The sequence below is a fragment of the Leptonychotes weddellii genome, chromosome 15, assembly GCF_054177405.1.
Source record: "Leptonychotes weddellii isolate Sample4059 chromosome 15, ASM5417740v2, whole genome shotgun sequence".
In the NCBI taxonomy this organism is placed as follows: Eukaryota; Metazoa; Chordata; class Mammalia; order Carnivora; family Phocidae; genus Leptonychotes; species Leptonychotes weddellii.
This window is the reverse complement of record NC_138383.1, coordinates 37,260,983-37,279,882: the sequence shown is the minus strand read 5'-3', so window position 1 is coordinate 37,279,882 and position 18,900 is coordinate 37,260,983. Positions and strand designations below refer to the sequence as shown.

Sequence of the window (18,900 nt, the reverse complement as noted above, 5' to 3'; positions counted from 1 at the left end):
AAAAAAAAAAAAAAAGACAATTCAACGGGGAAAGATAGTCTCTTTAATAGAGGGCACCAGAACAACTGGATTTCCACATACAAAAGAAGGTGGACCTTTACCTCACAACATATACAAAAATTAACTCAAAATGAATCAATGACCTATAAATAAGAGCTAAGACCATAAAACTCTTAGAAGAAAACATAAGGGTAAATCTTCATGACCTTGGATTTCACACTGGATTCTTAGACATGACACCAAAAGCATAAGTAACAATGACAAAAAAAAGACCAACTGGACTTAATCCAAATTTAAAACTTCTGTACATCAAAGGACATCATCAAGAAAGTGAAAAGACGAACTACAGGATGGGAGAAAATATTTGCAAATCGTCTATCTGATAAGGATTTAATATTCAGAATACATAAAGAACCCTTACAACTCAACAAGCAGACAAACAATCCAAATTTTAAAATGGGCAAAGGATTTGAATAGACATTTCTCCAAAGAAGATATACAAATGGCCAATAAGCACATGAAAAGATGCCCAACATTATTAGTCAATAGGGAAATACAAATCAAAACATCAAGATACTACTTCAAGTAGGATAGCTATAATCAAAATAACAAAAAATAACAGGCATGAGGGTGTGGAGTAATTGGAACTCTGGTAAACTGCTGGTGGGAATGGAAACAGTGTAGCCTTTATGGTGCAGTCTGGCAGTTTCTCAAAAAGTTAAACAGAAAATTACCATATGATCTAGTATTTTCACTCCTAGGTACACACCCAAATTTGAAAACAGTGACTCAAACATATTTGTACACGAATGTTCATTACAGCATTTATTCACAATAGCCAAAAGGTGGACATGATCTTGTGTCCATCAACAAATGAATGGATAAACAAACCATGGTATATTCATACAATGGGATATTATTTGGCTATAAAAAGGAATGAAGTACTGAAACATGCTACAACATGGCTGACCTGTAAAATGTTATGCTATACATTATGCTAAGGGATATAAGCTATACACAAAAGTACAAATATTGTATGATTCCATTCATATGAAATGAATAGGCAAATTCATAGAAAAAAGTAGATTAGAGGTTAGGTAGAGGGAGAAGGAGGAGTTGTTGCTTATACATACAGAGCTTCTGTTTGGGGTGATGAAAAAGTTTTGGAAATAATGGTAATGGTTGTACAACATTGTGAGCGTAATTAACACCACAAATTGTACACTTAAAAATGGTTAAAATGGCAAATCTGATGGTTCTTTTAGCACAACACACACACATACACACACAAGAGGAAAAGACTTTGGTACATAGCCTTCTGTCAAGTAATAATTCTAGATTTCCATAACACTAAAATGGACTGTGTATGAGACTTTACAGAAGTCGGTATTCTGTAATATTTAATTTTAAAGTAATACAAGTCATTAGACTCCTCAAACCACTATGCTAAAATGCTAAACCATATGTAAGTTAAAACAAAATAAAATTCTTTCCCATTTTTTCAATAATCCAAGAAGCTCCATAAATTAAACTACCTATTTTCATATTATACACACACATCTATGCAAGTGATTATAAATTGGACTATTGCCTATGTTTCTTTATATTATTGTTTTTTACCTGCTGGGACTAGATATTGAGTAAATGCCAGTCACTGACATTAAGCCTTTAACACTTACAAAATACACTGCTCCAAAGCTTCCATGGCCAATTTCTCTGAGATCTGTGAAGAGCTTCTCTGGATCTTCTTTGAAGAAGAGCTCTGCAATTTCAGGGTCCTTCAGACTGCCCGCTCGGTTAGTTGATGGCATCCTGCTGGGCAATCAGTTCTCTGATTCTAATTTTATACTGCTATCCCAATCCTTGGTTCATCTGTATGAATGAAGCCACGTTGGCATAAACTATTATAGAGAAATAAGAAAAGAAAAAAGTCAGGAAAAGCAAAAGCTGCTAAGAATAATTAGTATAAGATCATTTTCTGACAGCATATACAAAAATTATCTCAGGTCTAGATTTTCACTGAGAAGGAAATGTGGTCTACTAGTTCCTCAACCTGGCTCATCATCACAATCACCTGTGGTACTTTAAGAAAACCCAGATTCTTAATATCCATAGTATATATGTATATACTACATATAGACTTTTAAAAATTAAACAAATCTTACGTCTTAGAAGTCTTTCTGTATCTGTACTTAAAGATTTACCTAATCCAGATGCAGTGCACCCTCAGAAGAGCTAACACATAAGCTATCAAAAATGTGCACAGCAACTTAAGACATACCAATACTATGTCTCTAACACCAGGAAGATTCCCATCTATTAAATGATATTCAAATGTAAGAAAATACACAAAAGATTTAATTCAGTAAGTGTTTCTTTTCCTTTCAGATACCATTTGCCAGCGTTTAATCAAATCTAATACAGACATTCCAAAGAAAACTACAATGGGAGAAAGTAATAAATTTCACACAGATAACTGTTTTCCCCATAAACCTGATTCACATTAAAATATGGCCTTTATCAAATCTGTATCATTAGATACATAGATACTATAGAAAAACAGTAAATTCCCTGGTGTTCTCACAGTTCCTCTATATCTGATTACTCAATTTTATAAAAATAGCTGTCATAATTGAGAGGCTTCAGAACCTGGGTTCTGGAATGACACTGCCTGAACATGAATCCTAGCAACACTACAAACTGTGAGCTTGGGTAGCCTCATTTTCCTAATCTATACACTGAAAATAACCTATTTCATAGAATGGGATAGCATCCTCCAGAAAATCAGAGAAATAAGAAATAATGAACATTTACTTTATAAAATAATAAAAAATAACTACGGTATCATTTAGAATACTAAAAATAGGACAAGGAAATCAATAATCTAAAAGACAATCCAGAAACAAACCCGTGTATGTCTGTCTTGGAATTTAGCATACAACTAAAGAAGAAGAAATAAATGTTGAGAAAATTGGGAACCCATTCAGAAAAAATATACAAAAATTATAATCTTATCACATATCTTATATAAACATTACTGCTAAGTGGCTTAAGAGGCATCCCAAATAAATGAGGAAAAAAATGAATTTGAGACCTGTTCCTCAAACTTAACACCAGACTTACATATGGGTCAGAAATACAAACATAAAAAATGAAACTGGGGCGTCTAGCTGGCTCAGTAAGAAGAATATGTGATTCTTGATCTTGGGGTCATGAGTTTGAGCCCCACGTTGGGTGCAGAGATTACTTAAAATAAATAAATACAATTTTAAAAAATGAAACTACACATAAGTACTAGAAGTAAGTTCCTCCGTAATCAGGGATTGAGGAAACTTTCCTATGATCCAAATCCAAAACAATGACAAAGACTGATATGTACTTAACAATATAAAAAAAAAAAAAACCTGGGACAAGGGACCATGGAAAAAGACACTCCAAACAAAAAGATAAAAGATAAACTTGGAAAAAAAGTTTGAAACTTATGTTTATAAACGGTTAATATCCCTAATATGTAAAAAGTTAAAAAAAGAAGACAACAATCTGATATCCTTAATACCTGTAAAGTTTCTGAAAACAGCAAAGAAAAAAATACAGCAGATATCCATAGTTCACAGAAAAAAAAATTAAACTTAAATTAACAACTTTAAAAAATTAAGTTGCTTAGGGGTGCCTGGGTGGCCAGTCAGTTAGGCGTCTGCCTTTGGCTGGGGTCATGATCTCAGGGTCCTGGGATCAAGCCCTACATCCACTTCTCTCTCTGCCTCTCCCCCAGCTTGTGCTCTCTCTCTCACTCACTCTCTCCCTCCCTCTCTCTCAAATAAATAAATAAAATGTTTAAAAAAAATTAAATTGCTTAAATCTAACCAACCATTAAATATATGAAAATATGTTCAAAATCACACCAAGTAAGAGAAATACAAATTAAAACTATACTAAGATTTCATTTTGTACCTATCAGAAAGGCAAAAATTCACCACATGCTGATGGTTGGGTGAAGGGAAATATATATGCACTCATCCATTAATAGCGGTAATGAAAAAACAGTACAAACCCTATGGAGAAAAATCTAGCAAAAACATATATGCACTTATCACTTCACACAAAAATACCACTTTAAGGAATCGATACGAAAGATACTTATAGAAAACTTAAGAAATGATAAATGCACAAGGTCAGGAACTGGAAATCATTACATGGGACTATAAAATGGTACAACCGTTTTGGAAGACTGTTTAGCAGATGCTTATCAAGAAAAATAAACATTTACTATATGAAGGAGCAATTCCTGAACTAGCTGTCATTTATTCAAAGAAAAGAAGACAAAGGCACACAAAACTCACACACAGTAGCTTTATTCATAATAGTCCAAAACTGCAAATAATACAAACATCTATCAACAAATAAATGTGTAATAGAATTGTGGTATACTCACACAATGAAATACTATTCACAGCAATAAAAACGAATAAACTACTGATACACGCAGGAACACAAATGAGTATCAAAAGCATTATGCTCACCCCGCAAAAAGAAGTCAGAAACAAGAGTATGTACTTAATGATTTCCCTGATAAATTCTCAAACAGGCAAAACTAGTCTAAAGTAATAGATCCATGGATACTTGGGGTGGGTATGGGGGACAAAAGGGCCCAAAGGACCTTCTGGAGATGACAGAATGTTCTATATCTTGAGGTAGTGAATTACATAAGTATATACACTTGTATCATGTATTACATTATGTAATTCGGTTGTAAAACTACAACTGAACACTTAAAATGGATGCATTTCACTATATGTAAGTTATACTTCAATGAAATTAACTTTAAAAAAATTAAATGGCTTGCGGCGCCTGGGTGGCTCAGGCGTTATTCGGCTCAGGTCATGATCCCAGGGTCCTGGGATCGAGCCCCACATCAGGCTCCCTGCTCCGCGGGAAGCCTGCTTCTCCCTCTCCCACTCCCGTGTTCCTTTCTCACTATGTCTGTCAAATAAATAAAATCTTAAAAAAATAAAATTAAATGGCTTAAATCTAAGTACCATATACACATACATAAAATCTAAGTACCAAGGGTGCCTGGGTGGCTCAGTCGGGTTAAGCGTCTGGCCTTCGGCTGAGGTCATGATCCCAGGGTACTGGGATTGAGCCCCGCATCAGGCTCCCTGCTCAGAGGGGAGCCTACTTCTTCCTCTCCCTCTGCCTGGGGCTCCCCCTGCTTGTGCTCTCTTTCTCCCTATCACTCTCTCTCTGCCAAATAAATAAAACCTTTCTTTTTTTAAACCTAAGTACCATATATATGATCTCTTGCATGTGCACTCCCTATATATAGTACAAATTTCTGAACTAGGTATAGAAGGATATGTATTGAAATGTTAATATTTTCTATGATACAAAGTAGAGCCATGAAAAGCATTATTTGTTAGCCTACACATCTGTATTATCTGAATTTTTATAGCGACTGCTTTTATAATTTTAAGAAATCTACAGTGTACTTTAAATTTGAGAAAAATAAAACAGAACATTTTTAGAACTAGAAGAATACATACTCTGACTAGGGAGAACATCCAAAAGGCTATCCGCATTTTTTTAAATTCACAAAAGACTTATGCATTTTACAATTTTGTATGTCAAAAAAAATTGAGTCAAACACAAAAACTGAAACTTCCAGAGCAAACACAATTAAGGATTAACATTCCTTAAATATATAGATATCATTCAAATTACTCAGAAAGTAGCTAATTCACCAACATATAAATAAATGGCCAAAGGATATATATTAGCATTCCATAAACAAGTAATATAAATTACTAGGGAGAGAAGTTAAAACCTGATGGGTATGGCCATGAGTTTAGGATTCTATTTCCCTCCTTTAACTCCTGGCAGCTTTGACCTAAGAGTGGCCTGAATTACAGCAAGGAAACCCATAAAGAAATCCCCTCTTTCCATCCAAAGGACCAGTAAAAGGAGATCCTATGATCTAGAGATTGTGGGGGGAAAAGCCATTATTTTCTCTTTTCTCTCCTCAGCCTCAGAACTGCACTGCCCCAACAACAGAAAAAAAAAACCTCTCTTTGGCCAGAAAAGTTGGAAAATAGGGCCCCTGTTGGTCCAAAAACTATGAGGGGAATTCCCATTATTTTTTTAAACTCCTCTCTTCTTTCCCCATTTCACTTAAGGGGAAACAGTTATGGGGAGCCGTACAATGCACAGGTCTAGAGGCTCAGAAAAAACCTGTTTTCTGATCAGAAGAACCAAAGAAAAGTCCACTGGAAATTGAAGAGTAAATGGAGGAAAATCATGGAGAAGAGAGAGCTGGAAAAGAGATCCCTAATTCTTTTATTTTGGTATAAGCCAAAACAAATACTGATTTGCACTTGTGTAAAGTAGACTCAAAGAAGTATAGCAAAGGCTACACTAAAGACAACTAATCTATAATATAAACCACTGCCAAGTCTCATTCTATCATTGAGAGGCACACAGAGGGCAAATCCAAAGAGCACAGCAAAGGTTTTGGAAATAGAACTCATTCAGGAACCACCACTCACAGAAAGTGAGAAAGAACTACCCATTTAAACCAGGTGGTGTCTACTAAAAACAATCAGCATTCTCTAGAGCATATTAATAGGACTCAGAAATGACAACATAATATTCACAATGTCCAAGACAAAATCCAAAATTACTCTACATGCAAAAACAAAACAACACACACATACACACACACAACTGGTAAATGTCACAAATTATCAAGGGAAGAGAGGACCAACAGATGCCTACTTTGAGATGACTCATGTTGAAATTACCACACAAAGACTTTAAAGCAGTTATTATAACCATAACAAATGAGGTAATGGTTAACATTCTGGAAACTGAAAAGACGTAAGTTCTTAGCAGAGAGATACAAATAACATTTTTTAAATCACATGAAAAATTTAGAACTGAAAAATACAGTATCACAAATGAGGGGCCCCTGGCTGGCACAGTCTGTACAGCATGTAACTCTTGATCTTGGGGTCATGAGTTCAAATCCCACGTTGGGCATATAACTTACTTAAAAAAATAAAAAATAAAAAACTTCATTGCATGGGCTCAAATGCACAACAGAGATGACAGAGGAAAGAGTTACTAAACTTTAAGACAGAAATTAATGAAACTAAAGAACAGAGGATAAAAGATTGAAAAAACTGAATAGAGCCTTAGTGACTTGTTTGACAGTATCAAATTGTCTATGTTTTAAACCATTGGTGTTATTAAGGAGAGGAAAAATAAATTGGTAGAGAAAAAAATTTTTTTTAGTAATGTCTGAAAACTTCACAGATTTGACAAAAGACATAAATTTAGAGATTCGAAAAGCTCAACAAACCCCAAACAGGACAAATTCAAAGAAAATCAGGCTAGACACCTAATCAAAATATTAGAAAAAGATAAACTAAAATTTAAATGACAAGAGATTTTGTGTAAAAAACAGTCTACAGAAAGTGGAATAATATCTTTAAGGTTATAAAAGGAAAGAATTACCAACCCAGAACATAATTCTTTATCTAGCAGAAGTCTTCTACAAGAATAACGGGGGGGGGGGGTTCTTACATGATACAAAACCAAAAGAATCTGTTGCTAGCAGACTTACTTTAAAAGAAATGCAAAATATTAAACAGAAGAAAGCTAGAGTAGTTACATTAGTATCAGACAAAATAGACTTCGGAACTAAGAAAATCACAAGGGATAAAGAGGAACATTATATAATGATTATGATTCCATTCATCAAATCCCAAATTTGTCTTCACCTGACAAAAGAGCTTCAAATTCATGAAGCAAAAATTGATACACTGGGAGACTCCAACACTCCTCTCTCAGAAATTTAAAGAAGTCTGAAAATATATAGAACAACACTATCAACCAAGTTTACCTAATGACATTTCTAGAATACTCTACTTGACAACAGAATATACATTCTTTTCAAGAGCACATATGATATTCACACTAAGATTACATTCTGGGCCATTAAACAAATCTTAACAAGCATAAAAAAATTTCAATTCATACAAAATACATTATCTAACGATAGTTTAATTACATTTAAAGTAACAAAAATATGACTTTTTTAAAAAAAGATTTTATTTATTTATTTGTCAAAGAGAGAGAGGACAAGCAGGGGGAGCATCAGGTAGAGAGAGAAGCAGGCTCCCTGCTGAGCAAGAAGCCCAAAACAGGACTTAATCCTAGCACCCTGGGATCATGACCTGAGCTGAAGGTAGACGCTTAACCCACTGAGCCAACCAGGCATCCCCCAAAATATAACTTTTTTAAAAACCCACAAAATTTGGAAATTAAACACACTTCTACATAATCCATGGGTCAATAAATGAGTTTCAGGGGAAATTAGAAAAGAATACAAATTTGGGGCACCTGGGTGGTTCAGTCTAAAGAGCATGCAACTCTTGGTCTTGGGATTGTGAGTTCGGGCCCCACATTCAGTGTAGAGATTACTTAAAAACAGAATTTTAAAAAAGAATACAAATTGAATGAAAATAAAAATACAACATAAAATTTGTAGGCTACAACTAATACAGTGCTTACAAAGAAATTTAAGGCACTAAATCTATATTAGAAAAAAAAGATTCAAATAAATAATCACACTTCTATCTTAAGAATCTAGAGAGGGGCACCTGGATGGCTCAGTCAGTTAAGTGTCCAACTCTCTTTTTTTTTCCCTTGATCTCAGGGTTGTGAGTTCAAGCCCCACACTGGGCTCCATACTGGGCATGGAGCTTACATTAAAAACAAACAAACAAACAAAAAACCTAGTAAGAGAAAAGCAAATAAAACCAAAAATAGGGGCACCTGGGTAGCGCAGTTGGTTAAACATCAGACTCCTGGTTTCGGCTCAGGTGGTGATCTCAAGATGGTAAGAGTGAGCCCTGTTGTGTGGGGCTCTGCGCTCAGTTCAGAATTTGCTTGAGATTCTCTCTCCCTCTGCCTCTCCCCACCTCTCTAAAATAAATGAATAAATCTTTTTTTAAAAACCCAAAACTAAATATAAGAAAGGAAATATTAAAGAAACAAGAATAGAAATCAATGAAATTAGAAAACAAAAAGCCAATATAGAAAAATCAGTAAAACCAAGAGATGGTTCCTTTGGGTAATAAAAAAAACTCAACAAAACTGAAAGACCTCTGCCAAACTAACCAAGGAAAACAAGAACAGACACATATTAGCAAAAACAGAAATCAAAGGGGAAATATTACTACATACTCTTAGAACACTGAAAGGAAGAAGGAATAGCTCTAAGTTCCTGAATTTAATTCACCATTCTAAACAGACTACAGAAAAAAGAAACGATCATATCAACAGAGGCAGAAAAGGATTTGACAAATCCAACATCCATTTATGATAAAAACATTAAAAAAACTAGGACTAGAAGGGAACATCACTGGGATGCCTTGGTGGCTCAGTCGGTTAAACGTCTGACTTCTGCTCTGGTGATGATCCCGGGGTCCTGGGATCGAGCCCCACGTCGAGCCCCACGTCGAGCCCCTTGTCGGGTTCCCTGCTTCTCCCTCCACCTGCTGCTCCCCCTGCTGTGCACATGCGCGCACACGCTCTCTCTCACTCTCACAATAAATAAAAACTTAAAAAAAAAAAGAAAAAAAGAAGGAAACATCATTAACCTGGCTAAGGGTATCTACAAAAAACCTACAGCTAACATCTTAATGATTAAAGACTAAAAGATTTCCCCTAATGATCAGAAACTAAGTAAGGATGTCTATTCTAATCACTCCTCTTCAACATTGTACTAGAAGTTCAGTCATGCAATAAAGGAAAGAAAAAGAAAAGAAATACATAATAGAAAGAAAACTCTCTAGTTGCTGACATTACTGTGTACATGAAAAATCCCAAGGAATATACAAAATAGTAAAAGAAGAAAAAGAAATATTTAGATATGTCTAAAAGTATTTGGATAGAATTTACATAGTAAGAACAATAAATGGGGTGCCTGGCTATCTCAGAGCATGCAACTCTTGATTTCAGGGTCATGAGTTAAAGCCCCACCCTGGGCATAGAGCTTACTTAAAAAAAGAAAAGAAAGGAAAAAAAAAATTAAATGGAGAGATGTACCATGTTAATGGACTAAATGATTCAATACTGTTGAGATCATTCCTCCCCAAATTGGTCCAAAAATTCATTGATTTATAGATTCAATATAATCTCAGGCAAAATTCAACAGAATTTTTTTTTTGCAGATATCAACAAACAGATTCTAAAATGTACATGAAAAGGTAAAGAACCAAATTAGTCAAAACAATTTTTAAAAAGCAGAATAGAGTTGAGGGACTCACACTACCAGATTTCAAGACTTAATACAAAGCTACAATAATCAAGATGGTGTAGTAATGATAAAAGGATAGACACATAGTCCAATGAAACAAAACAGAAGTTCAGAAACAGACCTTCATGAATATGGTCAACTGATTTTTGACAAAGGTACAACAGAGAAAAGATCTCTTTTGAACATGGCACCATAAAAATTAGACATCCATATGCATAAAAATAAAGTTTGCCTCATACCTTAAAGAAAAATTAACTCAAAATGGTCCATTTATCTCAATGTAAAAAGTTAACACTTTAAATAAAACATTTAGAAGATGACGCAGGAGAAAATCATTGCAACCTTAGGTTAGTCAAAGAGTTCTTAGATATAACACCAAAAATGTAATCCATAAAAAAGGCAAAACTGACATGGCCTTCACCAAAATTAAAAACCTTTACTCTTACAAATGACACTTTTAAAAGAATGAAGTCAAGCCAAAGGCTGCTAAAAAATTATTTTCAAATCATGTATCTAAAAAAGCATTTGTATCTGAAATCTATAAAGAACTCTCAAAACTCAATAATGGGGTACAGGAATGCACACTTAGATTATGAAACTATAAAGGAACTCCCAGAAGTTTTTACTGTAGTAAATGTCAGGATAGCAGTTACTTTAGGAAAAAGAAGGGGCTGTGATTGGGCTGAGACATAAGGAGGAACATCTAGAATGGCTAGCAAAGTTCCATTTCTTGTCTTAGGTAGTGATTACAAAGGAATTTTATTTATAATTCATTAAGCTATGTTTGCCAAATTTCTGGATCTGCTTGATTTTATAATAAATGAAAACAAAAATTATATATACTGTAGTTTTCACAAAGAAGGCAATACAACAAAGTGGTACAGATTATTTTTAGGTAGTTATGGCCAGTATTATGGACAACATTCACAAGTCTATACTTTCCTTATGTTCTAAATTTTCAAATAATAATTACATGTTCAACTTCCACAACCAGAAAAAAAGATAAAAGAAAAAATATCCACCATTTGCACACATTCTTTGGGCTGTTAGAAGACAGGGAAAAAAAAGAAAAATTAAATGAACACAAATAAGACAACTCCAATGTTAGAAATCCCTGAAATACTCCATTACACTGTTAGGCTAGAGTTTATTGTATTCATTGCATAACTGCTTTTCTGTACATCCTCAAATTCCCAAAAATAAAGTACTTTATTATAAAAGTTAGCACCATCTTGGTTGCCCTGCACCCATTCAGAATATTGCTACAACAGAGTCATCAATGTTAAAACTGACAAAGGCACTTGGATTTGAGTCTTGTCCATTTTAAAAATCTGTCATGAATAAATACAGGAAAATAAATAGCACAGAGGAGCTTTCACAGCAACCCTAATCACAAACTCCATTATTTCTCCAGTATGCTAAAAATGAATATTAGGTACATGAATACCCAACATACAGGACTAATACAACCAGATAAACTACAAGTCAGGTTTAAAAGATATAAATATTTTAAGTTGTTAAAGATATTATGAGACTATACATGCAATCTTCTTTAAAAAAAAACAACAACAGCCTGTTAGGTTACATTTTTTAAATGGAAAAAATATCATTACAGTAACTTATATCGTTCTTACTAAAAGAGAACAGTAAAAGGAAATTAACAATCCTATAAACAGCAAATGAGATCTTGTTTCTGGTTCCATAAAAAATAGACCAAAGAAGCTCACCATTTATTAGGTTACTTAGGCTTGAATGTAAAAGACATAAACAATTTTTATGGTTGGTACCATTTTGTTCAATCCTGAAACATTTATCTAAGAAAGCCCAATGAAACTAGAATAAAAAATCCAATATGGGGTGCCTGGGTGGCTCAGTCGTTAAGCATCTGCTTTCCGCTCAGGTCATGATCCCAGGGTCCTGGGATCGAGCCCCGCATCAGGCTCCCTGCTCCTCGGAAACCTGCTTCTCCCTCTCCCACTCCCCCTGCTTGTGTTCCCTCTCTCACTGTGTCTCTCTCTGTCAAATAAATAAAATCTTTAAAAAAAAATCCAATATAATTTATTTTAAAATCTCAGATCAAATTATGATTTTCAGAATTAAGTAACTGTTCCACATTTATAAAACAAAGTCAAATAACTGACAATAACATCAATCAAAGCAACAGAAAGATGATGGGGGAAGGGTACTGATAATCACAGCATATTCAGTATTACTTGAGGAATGCTCCTTGGACGAAGTGATGATGTCATGCTATTCCATCTTTTAAGAACCTTCAGATTTTCACAAAAAGGACATTGTTGGTCTTAAGCAACTGCTTCAATACCATAACGCCCTTTTCCCTACATCTGTTAATCAGAGGACTCAGGCTTAGAAAACAGCCAACTCAAACATTCAATCCCTTTAGAGAAAGAAAAATTGTCCCTTTATACAGTCTAATTGGAACAATACATCGATAAAATGTAACTGATAAGATTGTATAATTAAGGACTTTCTTGAAAAGAATATTACTTTCTCCCTCTTTAAAATTTTTTTAAAAAGTAATACATGTATTTGGGGAACAAAACTTTTGAAAGACAGAAAGGATTCACAAGAAAAAAAATACAAGTCTCCCAAATACGCCTATTTCTGACATATCCTTGCATAGATTACCTGTGTGTGATGGTTAATAACCCTATAATGGCCTCCAAGTGTGCAAGTGAAAAAGTTGCACATCTCTCATTTAAAATCAAAAGCTAGAAATGATTAAGCTAAATGAGGAAGGCATGTCGAAAGCAAAGAAAGGCTAAGAGCAAGAGCTCTTGTGCCAAAAGCCAAGTTATGAATGCAAAGGAAAAGTTCTTGAAGGGAATTAAAAGTGTTACTCCAGTGAACACATGAACGGTAAGAAAGGGAAATAACTTTATTGCTGATATGAAGACAGGTGTTTTGGGGTTGTTGGGGTTTTGTTTTTTTTGGTATACTGTTCTTGTTGTTCCTTTATTTTTAATTTTTTTTTTAATTTTTTAAAAATTTTATTTATTTTTGAGAGAGAAAGAATGACAGAGAGAATGAGTGGGGCGAGAAGCAGACTCCCCGCTAAGCAAGGAGCCGGATGCGGGACTCCATCCCGGGACTCCAGGATCATGACCTGAGCCGAAGGCAGTCGCTTAACCGACTGAGCCACCCAGGCGCCCCTTTTTTTTTTTTTAAAGTATAGTTGACACACAATGTTACATTAGTTTCAGGTGTACAACATAGTAATTCAACAAGTCTATACATTATTCTATGCTCACCACAAGTGTAACTATGTCACCACAGGAAACTATTACAATACCATTGACTATATTCCATTTGTTGTATCCTCTGTCCCTCTGACTTATTCATTCCCTAATTGGAAGCCTGTATCTCCCACTCTGGTTCACCCATTTTACCCATTCCACCACCCACTCCCCTCTGGCAACTGCCAATTTGTTCTCTGTATTTATGGGTTTGTTTCTGCTTTTTGTCAGCTTGTTTATTCATTTATCTTTATATTCTACATACAAGTGAAATATTTTATTTGTCTTTCTCTGACTTATTTCACTTAGCATTATACCCTCTAGGTCCATCTATGATGTTGCAAATAACAAGATCTCATTCTTTTCTACAGCTTAGTAATATACCATTGTATATGTATGCCACATCTTCTTAATCCATTCATGTATCGATAGATACTTGGACTGCTTCCACATCTTGGCTATTGTAAATAATGGTACAATAAGCATAGGGATGCATTACCTTTTCAAATTAGTGTTTTCATTTTCTTTGGCTAAACACCCAGTAGTGGAATTACTGGATCATATGGTATTTCTAGTTTTAATTTTTTGAGGAATTTCCACAGCAGTTGCAGTTTTACATTTCCACCAACAGTGCACAAGGGATCCTTTTTGTCCACATCCTCACCAACACTTGTTATTTCTTGTCTTTTTTTTTTTTTTCCAATATTTTTAAGTACACCCAATGTGGAGCTCAAACTCACAATCCCAAGATCAAGAGTCACATGCTCCACCAACTGAGCCAGCCAGGACCACCAGTTTCTTGTCTTTTTGATGCTAGCCATTCTGATAAGTATGAGGTGATATCTCACTGTGGTTTTGATTTGCATTTCCCTGATGATGAGTAATGTTGGGCATCTTTTCACATGTCTATTGGCCATCTGTATGTCTTCCTTGGAAAGATGTCTATTCAGTTCCTCTGCACATTTTTAAATCAGATTATTTGGGATGTTTTTGTGTTGAATTGTATAAGTTCTTTATATATTCTGGATACTAACATGATATGGAGAAAGTTCTTGTGGTTTGGATAGAAGATCAAACCAGCCACAACATTCCCTTAAGCAAAGCCTAACCCAGAGCAAGGTCCTAACTCTTTTCAATTGTATGAAGTCTGAGAGAGTTGGGGAGGCTGCAGAAGAAAAGTTTTAAGCTAGCAGAAGTTGGCTGATGTTTAAGGAAAGAAGCTGTCTCCATACCATAAAAGTGCAAGGTGAAGCAGCAAGTGCTGATGTAGAAGCTACAGCAAGTTATTCAGAAGATCTAGATAAGATAATTAATGAAGGCAGCTACACTAAAAACAACAGATTTTCAATGTTGATTAAGCAGCCTTATATCGGAAGAAGATGCCTTCTAGGACTTTCATAGCTAGAGAGAAGTCACTTCCCTGGGCTAATGCAGCTGGTAACTACAGGCTGAAGCCAATGCTTACTGACTGTTCTGAAAGTCCTAATGCCTTTAAGAAGTATGCTATATCTACTCTGCCTGTGTTCTATAAATGGAACAAAGCCTGGATGACAGCACATCTGTTTACAACATGGTTTACTGAGTATTTTAAGCCCATTGTTGAGACCAATTGCTCAGGGAAAAAAAAAAAAATTTCCTTTCAAAATATCACTGCTCACTGACAATGCATCTAGTCACCCAAGTATACGGAGATGTGCAATGAGATTAATGTTGTTTTCACATCTGCTAATACAACATCCATTCTGCAGCCCATGGACCAAAGAATAATTTCAACATACGAGTCTTATGATTTGAAAAAACAATTTGTAGGGGCGCACCTGGGTGGCTCCGTTAGTTAAGCATTCGACTCTTGATTTCGGCTCAGGTCATGATCTCATGATCTCGTGTGACTGAGCCCTGCATCGGGCTCTGCACTCGGTGGGGAGTCTGAAGATCCTTTCCCTCTGCCCTTCCCCCCACTTGCACACTCGCCCTCCCTAAATAAATTAATCTTTAAAAAAATTTTTAAAAGTTTGTAAAGCTATAAACGCCAAAGATAGTGATTAGTCTGATGGATCTAGGTAAAGTAAATTGAAAACTTTCTGGAAAGGATTCATCATTGTAGATGCCATTAAGAATATTTGTGATTCGTGGAAAGAGGTCAAAATATCAACATTAACAGGAGTTTGGAAGTAGATTCCAATCCTCTTGAACAACTTTGGGGGGTTCAAGACTTTGGTGGAGGAAGTAATGGCAGATGTGATGAAAACAGGAAGAGAATTAAAATTAGAAGTGGAGCCTGAAGATATAATTAAGGTGCTATAATCACATGATAAAACTTTGAGGAGGAGTTGCTTTCTTTTTTTTAAGACTTTGTTTATTAAATTTTATTTATTTATATGAGCATGAGTGTGCAGGGGGGGCGGGGGCAGAGAGACAGAGGGAGAAGCAGACTCCCCACTGAGCAGGGAGGCCATTGCAGGGTTTGATCCCAGGACCCTGAGATCATGACCTAAGTGGAAAGCAGCTGCCCAACCAACTAAGCCACCCAGGTGCCCCTATTTATTTTTTTTAACAGAGAGAGAGTGAAAGAGAGTGCACAAGCAGGGGGAGCGGCAGGCAGAGGGAGAAGCAGGCTCCCTGAAGAGCAAGGAGCCCGATGTGGAACTTGATCCCAGGACCCTGGGATCATGACCTGAGCCAAAGGCAGATGCTTAACCAAATGAGCCACTCAGGCATCTCAAGGCTTTGCTTTCTTATGGCTGAACAAAGAAAATGGTTTCTTGAGATGGAATCTACTCCTATTGATGCTGAGAGGACTGCTGAAATGACAACGAAGGATTTAATATATTCCACAGACACAGCTGATAAAGGAGCAGCAAGGTTTGACAAAACTGGCTCTAATTCTGAAAAATTTCTACTCTGGATACAATGCTATCAAACAGCATGTAACAGGGAAATCATTTGTGAAAGGAAGAGTCCATCAATGTGGCAAACTTCACTGTTGTCTTATTTTAGGAAAATGTCACAGCACCCCCCCCCAACCTTCAGCAACCACCACCCTGATCAGTTATAACCACCCTCGATCAACATCAAGGCAAGACCCTCCAAGAGCAAAAAGATTACAATATACTGAAAGCTCAGATAATGGTTAGCATTTTTTAGCAATAAGGTATTTTTAAATTAAGGTATGTACATTTTTTAGACATAATACTATTGCACACTTAACAAACTACAATATAGTGTAAACATAACTTGTATATACACATGGAAGCTAAAAATTTCATTTGACTCATTTTATTGCAATACTCACTTCACTGTGGTGATCTGGAACCAAGCCCACAGTATTCTCTAAGGTATGACTGTATAAATGTTAGTACTATTAAAGGGAATCAGACTAAAATAATCAGGTCATTTCAAAAGTATTTTGTGACATATACAAATTGTCTTGTACACATAAAAACTATCTCTGGGGGGTGCCTGGGTGGTTCAGTTGTTAAGCGTCTGCCTTTGGCTCAGGTCATGGTCCTGGGATAGAGCCCCACATGAGGCTCCCTGCTCCGCGGGAAGCCTGCTTCTCCCTCTCCCACTGCCCCTGCTTGTGTTCCCTCTCTCGCTGTCTCGCTCTGTCAAATAAATAAATAAAATCTTTAAAAACAAAAACAAAACTATCTCTGGGAAGATGATTGGAAACTGATAGCACTGGTGGCCAGCATCTGAGGAAGGGACTCAAGAGCCTGAGACACAAAAATGACAGGGAGACTTTACACTGTCTATTTTGTATTTTTCGAATGGTCCTGGGATCAAGCCCCACATTGGGCTCCCTGCTCCGTGGGAGGCCTGCTTCTCCCTCTCCCATTCGCCCTGCTTGTGTTCCCTCTCTTGCTGTGTCTCTCTCTGTCAAATAAATAAATAAAATCTCAAAAAAAACAAACAAATCTTAAATATTAGAGTAAGAAAAATTCATTTTCTGGCCAAAGCATTTACATGAAACTGAGTTCCAACAGTTTAATATTTTTGCAACTTTCCACAAGCACTCACATTTCTAATGTTCCCCATCCCCACAAACAAAGATTCTGAGAACTAGAAAAGTAATTCATATGACCATTAAGATTTACAGTACTTGGTAAGAATCTAAATGCGGATTGATAAAATGAGCCTCTTTCCAGTTGTTTCCCTTTAATAAGATCAGCACAGTGTTATAATACAAAATTCTTTTTTTAAGATTTTAAATAATCTCTATATCCAACATGGGGCTGAAGTTAAAACCACAAGATCAAGAGTTGAATGCTCTACCAATTGAGCCAGCCAGGCACCCAATACAAAATTCTTTTATTTTTATTTTTTTAAGATTGATTGATTTAGGGCACCTGGGTGGCTCAGTTGGTTAAGCGACTGCCTTCGGCTCAGGTCATGATCCTGGAGTCCCGGGATCGAGTCCCGCATCGGGCTCCCTGCTCGTCAGGGAGTCTGCTTCTCCCTCTGACCCTCCCTGGTCTCATGCTCTCTCTCTCTCATTCTCTCTCTCTCAAATAAATAAATAGATGTTAAAAAAAAAAAAAAGGTTGATTGATTTAAGAGAGCAAGAGAGAGAGAGAGGACACGAGGGGCGGGAAGAGCAGAAGGAGTGGGAGAAGCAGACTCCCTGATGAGCAGGGAGCCTGACCAGGATCATGTCCTGAGCCCAAGGCAGATAGATGCAGGTTCTTAACCAACTGCGCCACCCAGGTGCCCCACAAAATTCTTTTAATGTCTCTCTTACACACACACTTTCATTCCCTCAAGTATGGAAAGGAAGACATCAAAATGTTAATAGCTGTTATATGTGAGTGTGAGGATTTATAGACTTATTTTTTTCATTTTCCTGATCAGTACTTTCTAGTTTATTCTTTCAATGAATGCAGTTTATATGAATTTTTACAATGCAAATAAAAAAGAGAATTGCATGATTCTTCAAAGTGCTAGAAACTTAAATGCAAGGTAGGAATGAAGCAGGAATTTTTTAAGTTTTTAACTCAAAATCTACAAGTGTTACAACTTTGCAAAGGAGAAAGATTTTCATTTAAATTTTTCAAAATTCCTTGAATACACTGGAAAACATTCTTCTAAAACTATTACTGGGTCAAGATTTGGGGAGAAGAAAAAAGACTATCAAACTATTTAGATATCTAGAATTCCACACTAACAAATTTGAAAATCTCATGAAGATGATTTTCTGTCAAAATGGAAATTAGTTGCAAAACAACTAACGTGAATTCTTCAGAATATTATGAAAGACAAAAAAGACCAGGGAAATGTTCTAGAGGTTAAAGAACACTAAAGAAATATTGATGTGGGAAGCAA

The 18,900-nt window shown here is 35.8% G+C and overlaps 1 protein-coding gene and 1 pseudogene across 3 annotated transcripts in view; one reads left to right on the top strand and one right to left on the bottom strand.

Annotated features, from left to right (window-relative positions):
* TAOK1 (TAO kinase 1) overlaps window positions 1-18,900 on the bottom strand; it is a 147,198-nt gene that overhangs the window by 81,825 nt on the left and 46,473 nt on the right. For all 3 annotated transcript variants that reach the window (XM_081805515.1, XM_081805514.1, XM_081805516.1), the window contains one exon: window positions 1,680-1,901. In XM_081805515.1, coding sequence (XP_081661641.1) covers window positions 1,680-1,811 — 132 coding nt within the window. In that variant the 5' untranslated portion in view covers window positions 1,812-1,901. The remainder of the gene's footprint in view (window positions 1-1,679; window positions 1,902-18,900) is intronic.
* The window catches only part of LOC145717456 (L-lactate dehydrogenase A chain pseudogene), a 31,603-nt pseudogene continuing 23,340 nt past the window's right edge, over window positions 10,638-18,900 (top strand).